This window comes from Phyllobates terribilis, unplaced genomic scaffold, assembly GCF_046119375.1.
Source record: "Phyllobates terribilis strain yellow unplaced genomic scaffold, ASM4611937v1 Scaffold_5__5_contigs__length_657084704, whole genome shotgun sequence".
NCBI classification, from domain to species: domain Eukaryota; kingdom Metazoa; phylum Chordata; class Amphibia; order Anura; family Dendrobatidae; genus Phyllobates; species Phyllobates terribilis.
The window spans coordinates 380,431,937-380,446,479 of NW_027362765.1; the positions used below are offsets into that span (position 1 = coordinate 380,431,937).

At 41.9% G+C, this 14,543-nt stretch overlaps 1 protein-coding gene across 2 annotated transcripts in view; it reads left to right on the plus strand.

The window, feature by feature from the left end:
• The first annotated feature begins 847 nt into the window (after positions 1-847).
• Positions 848-14,543, plus strand: part of LTBR (lymphotoxin beta receptor) — a 97,191-nt gene continuing 83,495 nt past the window's right edge. Inside the window, exons 1-2 of one of the 2 annotated variants that reach the window (XM_073684902.1) lie at positions 848-948; positions 1,043-1,235. In XM_073684902.1, coding sequence (XP_073541003.1) covers positions 1,170-1,235 — 66 coding nt within the window. In that variant the 5' untranslated portion in view covers positions 848-948; positions 1,043-1,169. Of the gene's footprint in view, positions 966-1,042; positions 1,236-14,543 lie in introns of both variants that reach the window. The other variant, XM_073684903.1, reaches the window with a different exon arrangement.

A 14,543-nucleotide genomic window follows, 5' to 3' on the forward strand; every position in this document is an offset into this window, starting at 1 on the left:
TACCCTGAAATAAGTAAGTAAACAGTAATAGTACAAGTAAATAACATAAGGCACTAAAAGCGTAAAAGCCGTCCCACCGCGACAAGGTGTACATAATCAGGGCGGACCCTAACTCTTGTACTTCACCTCACTATGTGCCAGTTGACCTGAAATTAGATGGGTGCAGAACAGGACCCAGACCCGACTGTTCAGACACCTGCCCGTGGAAAGCTGCCCAGCCCAAAAAGAGGGAGCCATGTCCCGGTTTGTACAAAGTACAAAAAACTAAAACAAAACCAAAGAAATGAGCCGGAACATATGTTGGTGTAAGTGCAATTTGTAGGTGCTCGTTCACACTGTGGCTGTTTAACAAATATGTGCAGCAAATTCTGATGTGTTGGCAGGAAAAATACTGCATAAAATATGCGTATTTTGCTTGCGCTTTTACTGGGTATTTTTCAAGCGCTAACATGGGTGAAATCTGAAGCAAAAAACGCTGCGAGAATTCACATAATAAATATATAGGATATGTATATAAATAGGAAATAATAAGCGCCATGTGCACGAGTCTTCATGGAATCTCATTCACTTTGCTGGTACTAGGAATTTTGTGCCAAAACTGCATGTAAAAAAAAAAAAAACGCAACAAAAATGCAATGTGTGCACATACCCTAAACTCCTCTGACTTTCTTTTTTTTGTTCATTACTTTATCATTATATTTTGGAGTTTCTCCAGAGCTACAGACCTGTCTGATATTTACAAGGTTTGATGAGCTTCTATCTAATGCCTCACTGGTCATATAGGAAGTTAAAGGCATATTACACGTCTGCCTCTCCCACTGACAGTCCAATGAATAATATGTGCTTTTCCTTTAAGAAGTCCCTGTATTCCTTCCTGATCCGCCCTGCTGTGACTGGTGTTACTGGAAGAGCAGGAAGTTTCTGCCAAGTTAAAAGTAGAGATTGAAAGTAAAGTAGACAGTGGGGTATAGGAGGGGGCTTCCTGGAGATCCCGCAGAAAGCTCAGAAGTGACACATTATATGACATTATCCTTTATTTTAGGATTTCTCATAGTAGGACGCGTCTGCGGAGTCGCGGTGATTGACGGCAGTTCTGGGTTCTCCGGGGTCAGGGAAGGTCCACAACGTGGGTGATACTACTGACTATGTGACCCTTTAAATCTGGGATCATGGAGATGTGGCCGCACTTTCAGCTTCTGTTGTTCCTGGGAATTACTTTGAGGAATATCCCGCAGGTAAGAACCGGGCACCGGGGGAACATGTGGTGTCTGTCTCTGTGTGTGCCGCCATGTGCCCGGGCACGGGAACAGCCTGGGAACCAACGTCCATGGACGCGGCTCTATAGGGTGCGGATGATGGCCCTGTGCTTCCGGCTGTGACCCTACAGCGCTCCTCCATATGGGGACGTATAGATACAGGGCTGTGGATGGAGTATATATATATATCCGGGCTGTGGATGGAGTATATATATATATCCGGGCTGTGGATGGAGTATATATATATATCCGGGCTGTGGATGGAGTATATATATATATAGGAACATGTATACCGGGCTGTGGATGGAGAATATATATATATATATATATATATATATATATATATATATATATATATATATATATATATATATATATAGGAACATGTATACCGGTCTGTGGATGGAGTATATATATATATAGGAACATGTATACCGGTCTGTGGATGGAGTATATATATATAGGAACATGTATACCGGGCTGTGGATGGAGTATATATATAATATATAGGAACATGTATACCGGCTTTGGATGGAGTATATATACAATATATAGGAACATGTATACCGGGCTGTGGATGGAGAATATCTATATATATATATATATATATATAGGAACATGTATACCGGGCTGTGGATGGAGAATATATATATATATATATATATATATAGGAACATGTATACCGGGCTGTGGATGGAGAATATATATATATATATATATAGAATCATAGAATGGTAGAGTTGGAAGGGACCTCCTGGGTCATCTGGTCCAACCCCCTGCTCAAAGCAGGATTCACTAGATCATCTCAGACAGATGTCTGTCCAGCCTCTGTTTGAAGACGTCCATTGAAGGGGAACTCACCACCTCTGGTGGCAGCCTGTTCCACTCATTAATCACCCTAACTGTCAAAAAGTTTTTTCTAATATCTAATCTGTGTCTCCTCCCATTTAGTTTCATCCCATTGCTTCTAGTCTTTCCTTGTGCAAATGAGAATAAAGATGATCCTTCTACAATGTGACAGCCCTTGACATATTTGTAGACAGCTATTAAGTCTCCTCTCAGTCTTCTTTTTTGCAAGCTAAACATTCCCAAATCCTGCAACCGTTCCTCATAGGACATGGTTTGCAGACCAGTCACCATTCTGGTCGCTCTTCTCTGAACTTGCTCCAGTTTGTCTATGTCTTTTTTAAAATGTGGTGCCCAAAACTGTACACAGTATTCCAGATGAGGTCTGACCAAAGAGGAGTAAAGACCGATAATGACTTCACGTGATCTAGACTGTATGCTTCTGTTAATACATCCCAGAATTGTATTTGCCTTTTTTGCTGCTGCATCACACTGTTGACTCATGTTCAGTCTATGATCTATTAGTATACCTAAGTCTTTTTCACATGTACTGTTGCTTAGCTCTATTCCTCCCATTCTGTATATGCTTTTTTCATTTTTATTGCCCAGATGTAGTACTTTGCATTTTTCCCTGTTAAAAACCATTCTGTTGGTTGCTGCCCACTGCTCCAGTTTATTTAGGTCTTTTTGAATCCTCTCTCTCTCTTCTCTAGTATTAGCTATCCCTCCTAGCTTTGTGTCATCAGCAAATTTAATCAGCTTACCCTCAATTCCTTCATCTAAATCATTGATAAAGATGTTGAACAATACAGGTCCCAGGACGGAGCCCTGTGGTACCCCACTTGAGACATTCATCCAGCTGGATGTGAAGCCATTTACAACCACCCTTTGAGTCCGATCACTAAGCCAGTTATGAATCCACCTAACAGTTGCCTGGTCCATTGCATACTTGGTCATTTTTTCAATAAGGATGGTGTGAGATACTTTGTCAAATGCTTTGCTGAAGTCAAGATATACTATATCTACAGCATTTCCCTGATCCACCCAGTCAGTGATTCTGTCATAGAAGGAAATTAAGTTAGTCTGACATGACTTGTTAGTTACAAACCCATGCTGACTCTGGTTAATCACTTCATTCTTATCCATGTACTTACATACATGTTGTTTAATAATTTGTTCAAAGATCTTTCCTGGTATAGAAGTCAGACTCACCGGCCTATAGTTCCCTGGGTCCACCTTCTTCCCCTTTTTGAAGATAGGAACAACATTTGCTCTTCTCCAGTCTTCTAGGACTTCTCCTGTTCTCCAAGAATTTTCAAAGATTATGGAGAGTGGTTCTAAAATTTCTTCTACGATCTCCTTCAGTACTCTGGGGTGTAATTCATCTGGACCTGGAGACTTGAACTCATTTATGTTAGCTAAATATTCCCTCACAATCTTTCGGTTTACAGATAACTTGGATTCCTCTATTCCTTTAAAAGGACAGTGAAGATCAGTTGATGTTACATTTTCTTTCTGAGAGAAAACAGATGCAAAATAGGAATTAAAAAGTTCGGCCTTCTCAACATCCTCTCTTACCATTTCTCCATTTTCATCCTGTAAAAATCCTATAGCATCTTTGACTTTTCTTTTACTTTTGACATACCCCCAAAATCCTTTTTTATTGCTTTTGACATCTCTTGCAAGCCTTAATTCATTGTCAGCTTTAGCTAACCTGATACGTGCCCTACAGGATCTGCAGACTGCATTATAATCTTCTTTAGATATGCCTCCCTCTTTCCATTTAATAAACATTTCTTTCTTTCTTTTTAGCATGTGTTTAAGTTCTGTGTTCATCCATCCTGGTTTCCTTAAATGCTTCCCATTCTTCCTACTTTTCGGGATTGTTAACGATTGTGCTTTGAGAATCTCATTTTTAAAAATTTCCCATCCTTCCTGGACATTTTTGTCCTTAAGGACATCCAGCCATTGGATCCCTCCTATTCTCTTTCTGAGTCTCTTAAAATCTGCCTTTCTAAAATCTAACCTTGAAGTTTGAGTCTTCACATGTCTTCCTCCTCTAGTTATCCAAAATTCTATAATAGCATGATCGCTGCCTCCTAGGGTCCCAGCCACCTTTACCTCCTCAACCATTTCCTCCCTGTTTATAAGGATTAGATCCAAAGTAGCAGATCCCCTTGTTTTCTCCCCTACCTTTTGGAAGATAAAGTTGTCAGCAAGAGAGGATAAGAATTTGCTTGACCTGTTAGTTTTACTTGAGAGAGATTCCCAACAAATGTCTGGATAGTTGAAATCTCCCATGACCACTACATCATATTTTTTGGAGAACTTGGTCATTTGATACATAAAGAGTTCATCCATATCTTCAGCTTGCCCAGGTGGCCTGTAGTAAATGCCTACAATGGTGTCCTTTCCGTTGTTCTCTCCTTGTATTCTTACCCAAACAGTTTCCACAGAACTCCCAGTCTCTGAAGCTTCAATCTCTGTGCAGATATACGCTTTTCTAACATACAATGCGACACCCCCTCCTCGTTTATCAAGTCTGTTTCTTGCAAATAAGTTGTATCCTTTTAGCCTTTTATTCCAATCATGTGTATCGTCCCACCAAGTTTCAGTGATTCCAATGACATCATATTCCTTTTGCTGCATTAGTAGTTCCAATTCTCCTTGTTTGTTGCCCATGCTTTGTGCATTTGTATAAAAACATTTTAGTTTGTGATTGGTTTCTCTTCCTCCCATATTTTTATTATTTAAATTGTTTTGTCTTTGTTCTTCCTTTCCACTTCCAGTAGCAGAGATCTCAATAGTATTTGTCAGCTGTATGGCTTTTTCTGGCCTTTTGCTTCCCTTCCCACATTGTTCTAGTTTAAAGCTCTCCTGATGAGTGTAGCAAGGCGACTTCCAAATACATGTTTTCCAGTCTTCGTAAGGTGCACCCCATCTCTAGCAAGTAGTCCATCGTATAGGTAATTCATTCCGTGATCCAGAAATCCAAATCCTTGTTGACGGCACCATCGACGTAGCCAGTTGTTCACCTGTAGAATCTTATTCCACCTCATTGTTCCATGGCCATCCACTGGGAGGATGGATGAGAAGACCACCTGCGCTCCCAATTCTTTCACTTTCTTGCCTAAGTCTTCAAAGTCACTGCAGATGGTTTCCAGGTCCTTTCTTGCGGTGTCATTTGTCCCCACATGTATTAGCAGGAATGGGTAGTGATCTGTAGGTCTGAAGAGTCTTGATATCCTGTCAGACACATCTTTAATTTTTGCTCCTGGAAGACAGCACATTTCTCTTGAGGTTATGTCTGGTCTGCAGATAGCGGCCTCTGTTCCTCTTAACAGGGAATCCCCCATGACCACCACTCTCCGTTTTTTCTTCACAACATTCTTCTTTCTCCATCCAGGAGGATTCTGAGGGCTTACAAGGTTATTCATTGCTGGCAAAGTCTTATTTTGCTGTATTTCTTCATGGTTCTCCTGCGTGAGAGCCTGGTACTGGTTCCTGAGCAGTATGGGTGCTGACTGCCTCTCGATCCTCCTGCTTCTCTGGGTCACAGGCTTCCATTCCTCTGTTTCCTCAGGTGCAGTTCGAATTTCTTCTCTTTCTGAATCATGAAGAGATAATTCTGCTCTGTCTAAGAACTCTTCACCTTCCTTAATGATTTTCAAGGTAGTTAACCTCTCTTCTAGATTTCGCAACTTTTCCTCCAACAGGGACACAAGCTTGCATTTCTGGCATGTGAAGTTTGGCTTTTCCACTGGCAAGTCTGTGAACATGTAGCAGGATATGCAGCTCACCAAATGGCTCCTGGACTCTTCCATGTTCTTATTGTTAATGTTCTGAAAACAGTGAAAAAAGCTTAAAAAAAAGCTTCAAAATGCGGCGCGCGGTTTACCGATGTCCTCTTTTCAGCTCCAACAACCAAAATCCAGTGTTCTTTGAGCTCGCGGAGACTCTTCACTTACCCCAAAATGCAGTGGGAATATGCAAATTATCTCCTCAGGACTCCTCCCCTGGTTTATATATATAGGAACATGTATACCGGGCTGTGGATGGAGAATATATATATATAGGAACATGTATACCGGTCTGTGGATGGAGTATATATATATAGGAACATGTATACCGGGCTGTGGATGGAGTATATATATATAGGAACATGTATACCGGGCTGTGGATGGAGTATATATATATATAGGAACATGTATACCGGTCTGTGGATGGAGTATATATATATAGGAACATGTATACCGGGCTGTGGATGGAGTATATATATATATAGGAACATGTATACCGGTCTGTGGATGGAGAATATTTATATATATATATATATATATAGGAACATGTATACCGGGCTGTGGATGGAGTGTATATATATATATATATATAGGAACATGTATACCGGGCTGTGGATGGAGTATATATATAATATATAGGAACATGTATACCGGCTTTGGATGGAGTATATATACAATATATAGGAACATGTATACCGGGCTGTGGCTGGTGTTTATATATATATATATATATATATATATATATATATATATATATATATATATATATATATATATACAGTGCCTACAAGTAGTATTCAACCCCCTGCAGATTTAGCTGGTTGACACATGCGGAATTAACTTGGCATTGTGACATTTGTACTGTAGATCAGCCTGGAAGTGGGAAATGCACTGCAGCAAATTTTTTTTTTTTTTTTAAAACATTAAAAGTTAATTCAGAGTGTCATTTATTATTCAACCCCTCAAACCACAAGAATTCTGTTTGGTCCCCCTAAAGTATTAAGAAGTAGTTCAGGCACCAAGAATAATGAGCTTCACATGTGTGGATTAAAGATCTCTTTTGCCAGCCTTTTCTGACTATTTAAGACCCTCCCCAAACTTGTGAACAGCACTCAGACATGGTCAACATGGGAAAGACAAAGGAGCATTCCAAGGCCATCAGAGACAAGATCGTGGAGGGTTACAAGGCTGGCAAGGGGTACAAAACCCTTTCCAAGGAGTTGGGCCTACCTGTCTCCACTGTTGGGAGCATCATCCGTAAGTGGAAGGCTTATGGAACTACTGTTAGCCTTCCACGGCCTGGACAGCCTTTGAAAGTGTCCTCCCGTGCCGAGGCCAGGCTTGTCCGAAGAGTCAAGGCTAACCCAAGGACAACAAGGAAGGAGCTCCGGGAAGATCTCATGGCAGTGGGGACATTGGTTTCAGTCAATACCATAAGTAACGTACTCCACCGCAATGGTCTCCGTTCCAGACGAGCCCGTAAGGTACCTTTACTTTTAAAGCGTCATGTCAAGGCTCGTCTACAGTTTGCTCATGATCACTTGGAGGACTCTGAGACAGACTGGTTCAAGGTTCTATGGTCTGATGAGACCAAGATCGAGATCTTTGGTGCCAACCACACACGTGACATTTGGAGACTGGATGGCACTGCATACGACCCCAAGAATACCATCCCTACAGTCAAGCATGGTGGTGGCAGCATCATGCTGTGGGGCTGTTTCTCTGCCAAGGGGCCTGGCCATCTGGTCCGCATCCATGGGAAGATGGATAGCACGGCCTACCTGGAGATTTTGGCCAAGAACCTCTGCTCCTCCATCAAGTATCTTAAGATGGGTCGTAATTTCATCTTCCAACAAGACAACGACCCAAAGCACACAGCCAAGAAAACCAAGGCCTGGTTCAAGAGGGAAAAAGTCAAGGTGTTGGAGTGGCCTAGTCAGTCTCCTGACCTTAACCCAATTGAAAACTTGTGGAAGGAGCTCAAGAATAAAGTCCACATGAGACACCCAAAGAACCTAGATAACTTGGAGAAGATCTGCATGGAGGAGTGGGCCAAGATAACTCCACAGACCTGTTATGGCCTGATCAGGTCTTATAAAAGACGATTATTAGCTGTAATTGCAAACAGGGGTTATTCCACAAAATATTAAACATAGGGGTTGTATAATAATTGACCCACACTTTTATGTTTAAAATTTAATAAAATTCAACTGAGCAACATAACTTTTTGGTTTGTAAGATTTATGCTTCTGTTCATAAAACCTACTCTCGTTTGCAGTTTGAAGGCTCTAACTTATTTGCATCTTATCAAATCAGCTAAATCTGCAGGGGGTTGAATACTACTTGTAGGCACTGTATATATATATAGGAACATGTATACCGGGATGTGGATGGAGAATATATATAGATAGACAGATACGGGGCTGTGTCTTGTGTTTCTATATATGGAACTGATACATATATGGACTGTGGCTGGAACTTAGTTATACAGGTGTGTGGCTGGGGCTGAGATATAGGGGAGCTGCAGGGAGTGCTTACATATAGGGGGCTGGGGCTGAGATATAGGGGGGCTGCAGGGAGTGCTTACATATAGGGGGCTGGGGCTGAGATATAGGGGGGCTGCAGGGAGTGCTTACATATAGGGGGCTGGGGCTGAGATATAGGGGGGCTGCAAGGAGTGCTTACATATAGGGGGCTGCAACTGGGGCTGAGATATAGGGGGCTGCAGGGAGTGCTTACATATAGGGGGCTGGGGCTGAGATATAGGGGGGCTGCAGGGAATGTATACATATAGAGGGCTGCAGCAGGGAGTTAAAATATAGGGGGGCTGCGGGGCATGCTTACATATAGGGGGCTTCAGCTGGGGCTGAGATATAGGGGGGCTGCAGGGAGTGCTTACATATAGTGGGCTGCAGCTGGAGCTGAGATATAGGGGGGCTGAAGAGAGTGCTTTGATATAGGGGGGCTGTAGCGAGTGCTTTGATATCGGGGGGCTGCAGCAAGTTCTTTTTATATATCGGGGGGCTGCAGCGAGTGCTTAGATATAGGGGGCTGCAGCGAGAGACCAGATATAGGGGGCTGCAGCGAGAGACCAGATATAGGGGGGCTGCAGCTGATGCCCAGATATAGCAGAGAGTGGTTTGATATAGGGGGCTGCAGTGAGTGCTTCAATATAGGAGCAGAAGCCGACCGGTTCCACTAAATGAATTGGCTACTTGTTTGCTGATCGGCGGGCGTGTGATAGCCATGTTACGTGCTTGGCTAACGCTATCCGATATTTGCATATGTTAAGTTCCCGATTGTAATATTGCATCAGATCTGGATTTATTTCCTCTTCAGGGCAGAGTTAAGATAAACCAGTGATTTGACCTGCAGTCCCATGCAAAAATCAGAAAGTGTTATATTACATTGCATTCTGCCAAATGGCAAACTCAACTCTCCTGCAACTGGATTATCACAGCCCCTAAGCGAAGGACACAACAGAATCACACATCACAGGGAAATCAGAGAGTTTTAATTTGTGTGTTTATCCTGCAGTTTCTAGATATGAGACCTCATTACAGCTCGTCTACTTTGGATACATGTATGTAGCAGAGCTGAGATCATTAGATATACAGGTGCATCTCACTAAATTAGAATATCATCAAAAAGTTAATTTATTTCAGTTCTTCAATACAAAAACTGAAACTCATATATTCTATAGAGTCATTACACACAGAGTGATCTATTATATAGAGTCATTACACACAGAGGGATCTATTATATAGAGTCATTACACACAGAGTGATCTATTATATAGAGTCATTACACACAGAGGGATCTATTATATAGAGTCATTACACGCAGAGGGATCTATTATATAGAGTCATTACACACAGAGGGATCTATTATATAGAGTCATTACACGCAGAGGGATCTATTATATAGAGTCATTACACGCAGAGGGATCTATTATATAGAGTCATTACACGCAGAGGGATCTATTATATAGAGTCATTACACGCAGAGGGATCTATTATATAGAGTCATTACACACAGAGGGATCTATTATATAGAGTCATTACACACAGAGTGATCTATTATATAGAGTCATTACACACAGAGGGATCTATTATATAGAGTCATTACACACAGAGCGATCTATTATATAGAGTCATTACACGCAGAGGGATCTATTATATAGAGTCATTACACGCAGAGGGATCTATTATATAGAGTCATTACACACAGAGGGATCTATTATATAGAGTCATTACACACAGAGGGATCTATTATATAGAGTCATTACACACAGAGTGATCTATTATATAGAGTCATTACACCCAGAGTGATCTATTATATAGAGTCATTACACACAGAGTGATCTATTATATAGAGTCATTACACACAGAGGGATCTATTATATAGAGTCATTACACACAGAGGGATCTATTATATAGAGTCATTACACACAGAGGGATCTATTATATAGAGTCATTACACACAGAGGGATCTATTATATAGAGTCATTACACACAGAGGGATCTATTATATAGAGTCATTACACACAGAGGGATCTATTATATAGAGTCATTACACACAGAGGGATCTATTATATAGAGTCATTACACACAGAGGGATCTATTATATAGAGTCATTACACGCAGAGGGATCTATTATATAGAGTCATTACACACAGGGATCTATTATATAGAGTCATTACACGCAGAGGGATCTATTATATAGAGTCATTACACACAGAGGGATCTATTATATAGAGTCATTACACACAGAGGGATCTATTATATAGAGTCATTACACGCAGAGGGATCTATTATATAGAGTCATTACACGCAGAGGGATCTATTATATAGAGTCATTACACGCAGAGGGATCTATTATATAGAGTCATTACACACAGAGGGATCTATTATATAGAGTCATTACACGCAGAGTGATCTATTATATAGAGTCATTACACACAGAGGGATCTATTATATAGAGTCATTACACGCAGAGAGATCTATTATATAGAGTCATTACACACAGAGGGATCTATTTCACGTGTTTATTTCTGTTAATGTTGATGATTATGGCTTACAGCCAATGAAAACACAAAAGTCATTATCTCAGTAAATTAGAATACTTTATAACAACAGCTTGAAAAATTATTTTAAAATCCGAAATATTGTCCTACTGAAATGTCTGTTCAGTAAATGCCTCAATACTTGGTCGGGCTCCTTGTGCATCAATTACTGCATCAATGCGGCAATGTGGCATTTAATTTAATTAACTGAGATAATGAGTTTTGTGTCTTCATTGGCTGTAAGCCATAATCATCAACATTAACAAAAATAAACACTTGAAATACGTCACTCTGTCTGTAATGACTCTATATAATAGATCCCTCTGTGTGTAATGACTCTATATAATAGATCTCTCTGCGTGTAATGACTCTATATAATAGATCCCTCTGTGTAATGACTCTATATAATAGATCCCTCTGTGTGTAATGACTCTATATAATAGATGAGTTTCACTTTTTGTATTGAAGAACTGAAATAAATTAACTTTTTGATGATAATCTAAGTGAGATGCACCTGTAGCAGAGCTGAGTTTGTCATTTTGCAGGACTCACAGTCCTGTCCATATGTGTTAAATCCAGGTCTGTTTACAGGTGACTGTCCCTAAGTCGAGAGCATTGTCACAGTGCAACATATTCAGCTCTGCTACATTATAGGACATATAAAGCCAGTGAGAGTCTTGCAGCTGTGTGACTTCTTCACCTTTGAACATCATTTTACAGAGCAGGTACAGATATAATGTAACATTGAGGCTATGTGCCCACGATGCAGAAATGCTGCTGATTTTTTCCACTTCTCCCTGGCAGGAAATACACATGCGGATTGTACATGCGGATTGTACATGCGGATTGTACATGCGGATTTTACATGCGTTTTTCCCGCCAGGTAGAAGCGTTTGTCAAGCGTCTTCGCATGCATTTCCGCATGCGGGTTGACAATCGCTTTCCAAGCGATTTTAACATCACTTGGAAAGTGCTTGACAACTTGTTCACACTATATAAATCCATGCAACCGGCAACCGGCATGGATTTATAGTAGTGTGACCAAGTTAGTTAAAAAAAAAGAATAAGAATGGTGAAAAAAAAAAAAGATTATACTTACCTTCCGATGTCCTCCCGGTGTTTTCTCCGCTGCTTCCGGTGTCTTTGGCGGCTCGCGGTGTTGTGAAGGACCTGCGGTGACGTAATTGAGTCATGTGACAGGTCACATGACTCAATGACGTCATGGCAGGTCCTTCACAACACCGCGACCCATACAGCAGACTAGACGGAGGGGAGAAAACACCGGGAGGATATCGGAAGGTGAGTATAATCTTTTTTTTTTTTTTTTAATTCTTTTTTTAACAGGTTCTATGGTACCCAGGTCTGATCGAGAGTCTCCTCTTCTCCAGACCTGGGTACCATCCGCACATTGAACTGTGTGATACCCGCATGTGCAGATGCAGTGATGCGGATGTCACGCGGTCCAATGCAAGTCAATGGCGGCGATTACGCTGCATGTCCGCAAAATTAATGGACATGCTGCAGATTTTTCCGCAATGATAATCCGCAGCGGAAATTTCCGTAGCATGTGCACAGCACATGCGGATTATCATTGGGGACCATGGGGCATGTATTACCAAGCGTTTTTTAAGCGTTTTCGCTGCTGAAATTCCACGGTAAAAACGCTTGAAAAACGCATAGTGGGCACGCAGCCTGAATCGTTGTATCACTTATCTGTTATCTGTAACCTGAGTCTGAGCCAGATAAAAAGTATCAAGAGGTGTCCAGATAAAAATACAGAACTGCGGAATCCAGATAAATATGGCCGACCCATGAGACCAGTGACACCAATCGTTATCTATGGGTCTGCAGCGATAATCCAGTTATAGCTCCATCAGTCCCATAGACAACAGTGGTGTCCATACCGCCCAACTCTGAAGGTTGCAGATCAACATCCTTAACACCGTCCAATCCAAAAATAGTGCCCCTGTTGGAGGCCCTTTAGAGTGCTTTCACATTGCGCTTTTCTGCACATTCGTGGTTCCCATCGAGGCTTACATCTGAACCTCCCCCGCAAAACGGGATTTGGACATATGCGCCAATGAGGCCATAGACTATAATGGTGCCGGCAGAGGGAGCGTGCGCTCTGATGTGCATCATTATCAGGCGTGTACACCTAATGGAGGCGGACACTCAGACGATCTAATGTGTATGTGGGCACTGGCCAAAATTATGGTCAAGAAAGATGTTGATCACACTTGTCCAATTTTGGACTGAGGATCGCATTGTTCTCCCTGAGATAAGATGCCATCCGACGTGTCAGTCGGTGGTTTTCTCACAGAGGACACGAGCTCTCGGGTGAATGAGCGCTTCTGTGTATGGGAGAGTCGAATGAGATGGTTGAAAGTCGAACGATCTTTCATCCGACAGCCATCTAATGTGTATGGCCGGCCTTAGTCTTGCAACACTGTTTGATGCTTGAAAGATGCCCCCCAACACGCCGATGTGCCCACAGATGGCCCAACACATTATGATTTCCCTGCCGTGCTCCCAATACATTATGCCACCACAGCGCCTCCATTACACATTTTGAAATACTCATAGTCCCCCCAAACCATGATGTCCCCATAGTGCCCCCACATACATAAATTCGGCCACAGTGCCCCCCATACAATGATGCCCCAACAATGCCAACCACACAATGATGCCCACACAGTCTCATAAAATGATTCCCGCACAGTCCCACACAATGATGCCTCCACAGTCCCACCCACATATTGATGCCCCCACAGTCACAGTGGTCCAAACACAATAATGGCCCCCACCATGCTTCCTACACAATGCTGCTTCCTCAGTTCCCATCATACAATGATGCCCCCACAGTGCCTCACAAACAATGATGTCCCCACTGTGCCCCACAAAAAATGATGCCCCCACAGAGCCTCCTCAGAATGATGCCCCTAAAGAGCCCTCACACAATGATTTCAGCCACAGTGCTGCCCACACAATGATGACTCCACAGTGCCACCCACACAATGATGACTCCACAGTGCTCCCCACACAATGATGACTCCACAGTGCTCCCCACACAATGATGACTGCACAGTGGCACGACACAAAATGATAAACTGCTTTGGTAAAATGAAAGGTGCTCTGCTTTTGGTTGCTATGGGCATGAAGGACAGTAGGCCTCATTTATCAAATCTGTCGAGAAGAAAAACTGTCTGTTGTCCACAGCAACCAATCACAACGCAGCTTTAATTTTACCAAAGCAGTTTCAAGAATGAAACCTGGATGCTGATTGGTTGTTATGGGCAACAGACCATTTTAGCCACTTTTGATGAATGAGGCAGATACATCACAGACTTCTGCTTCAGACAGGTGACATTTTGAAAGAGATTGAGTGGAGCGGTGGCCGTACATGTCTATAGGAGTTACGGAAACAGACAAGCAAGTCCTCTCCAGCTCATTGTAGAGGAGAGAATGGTACTTATCCCACCATTGTTACAAGATATAGCATAAATGCTTAAAGGGGTTTTCCATTCCTGCACAACCTCTTCTTAATAGGACCACTATGCAAAATAAAATAAAAAAATC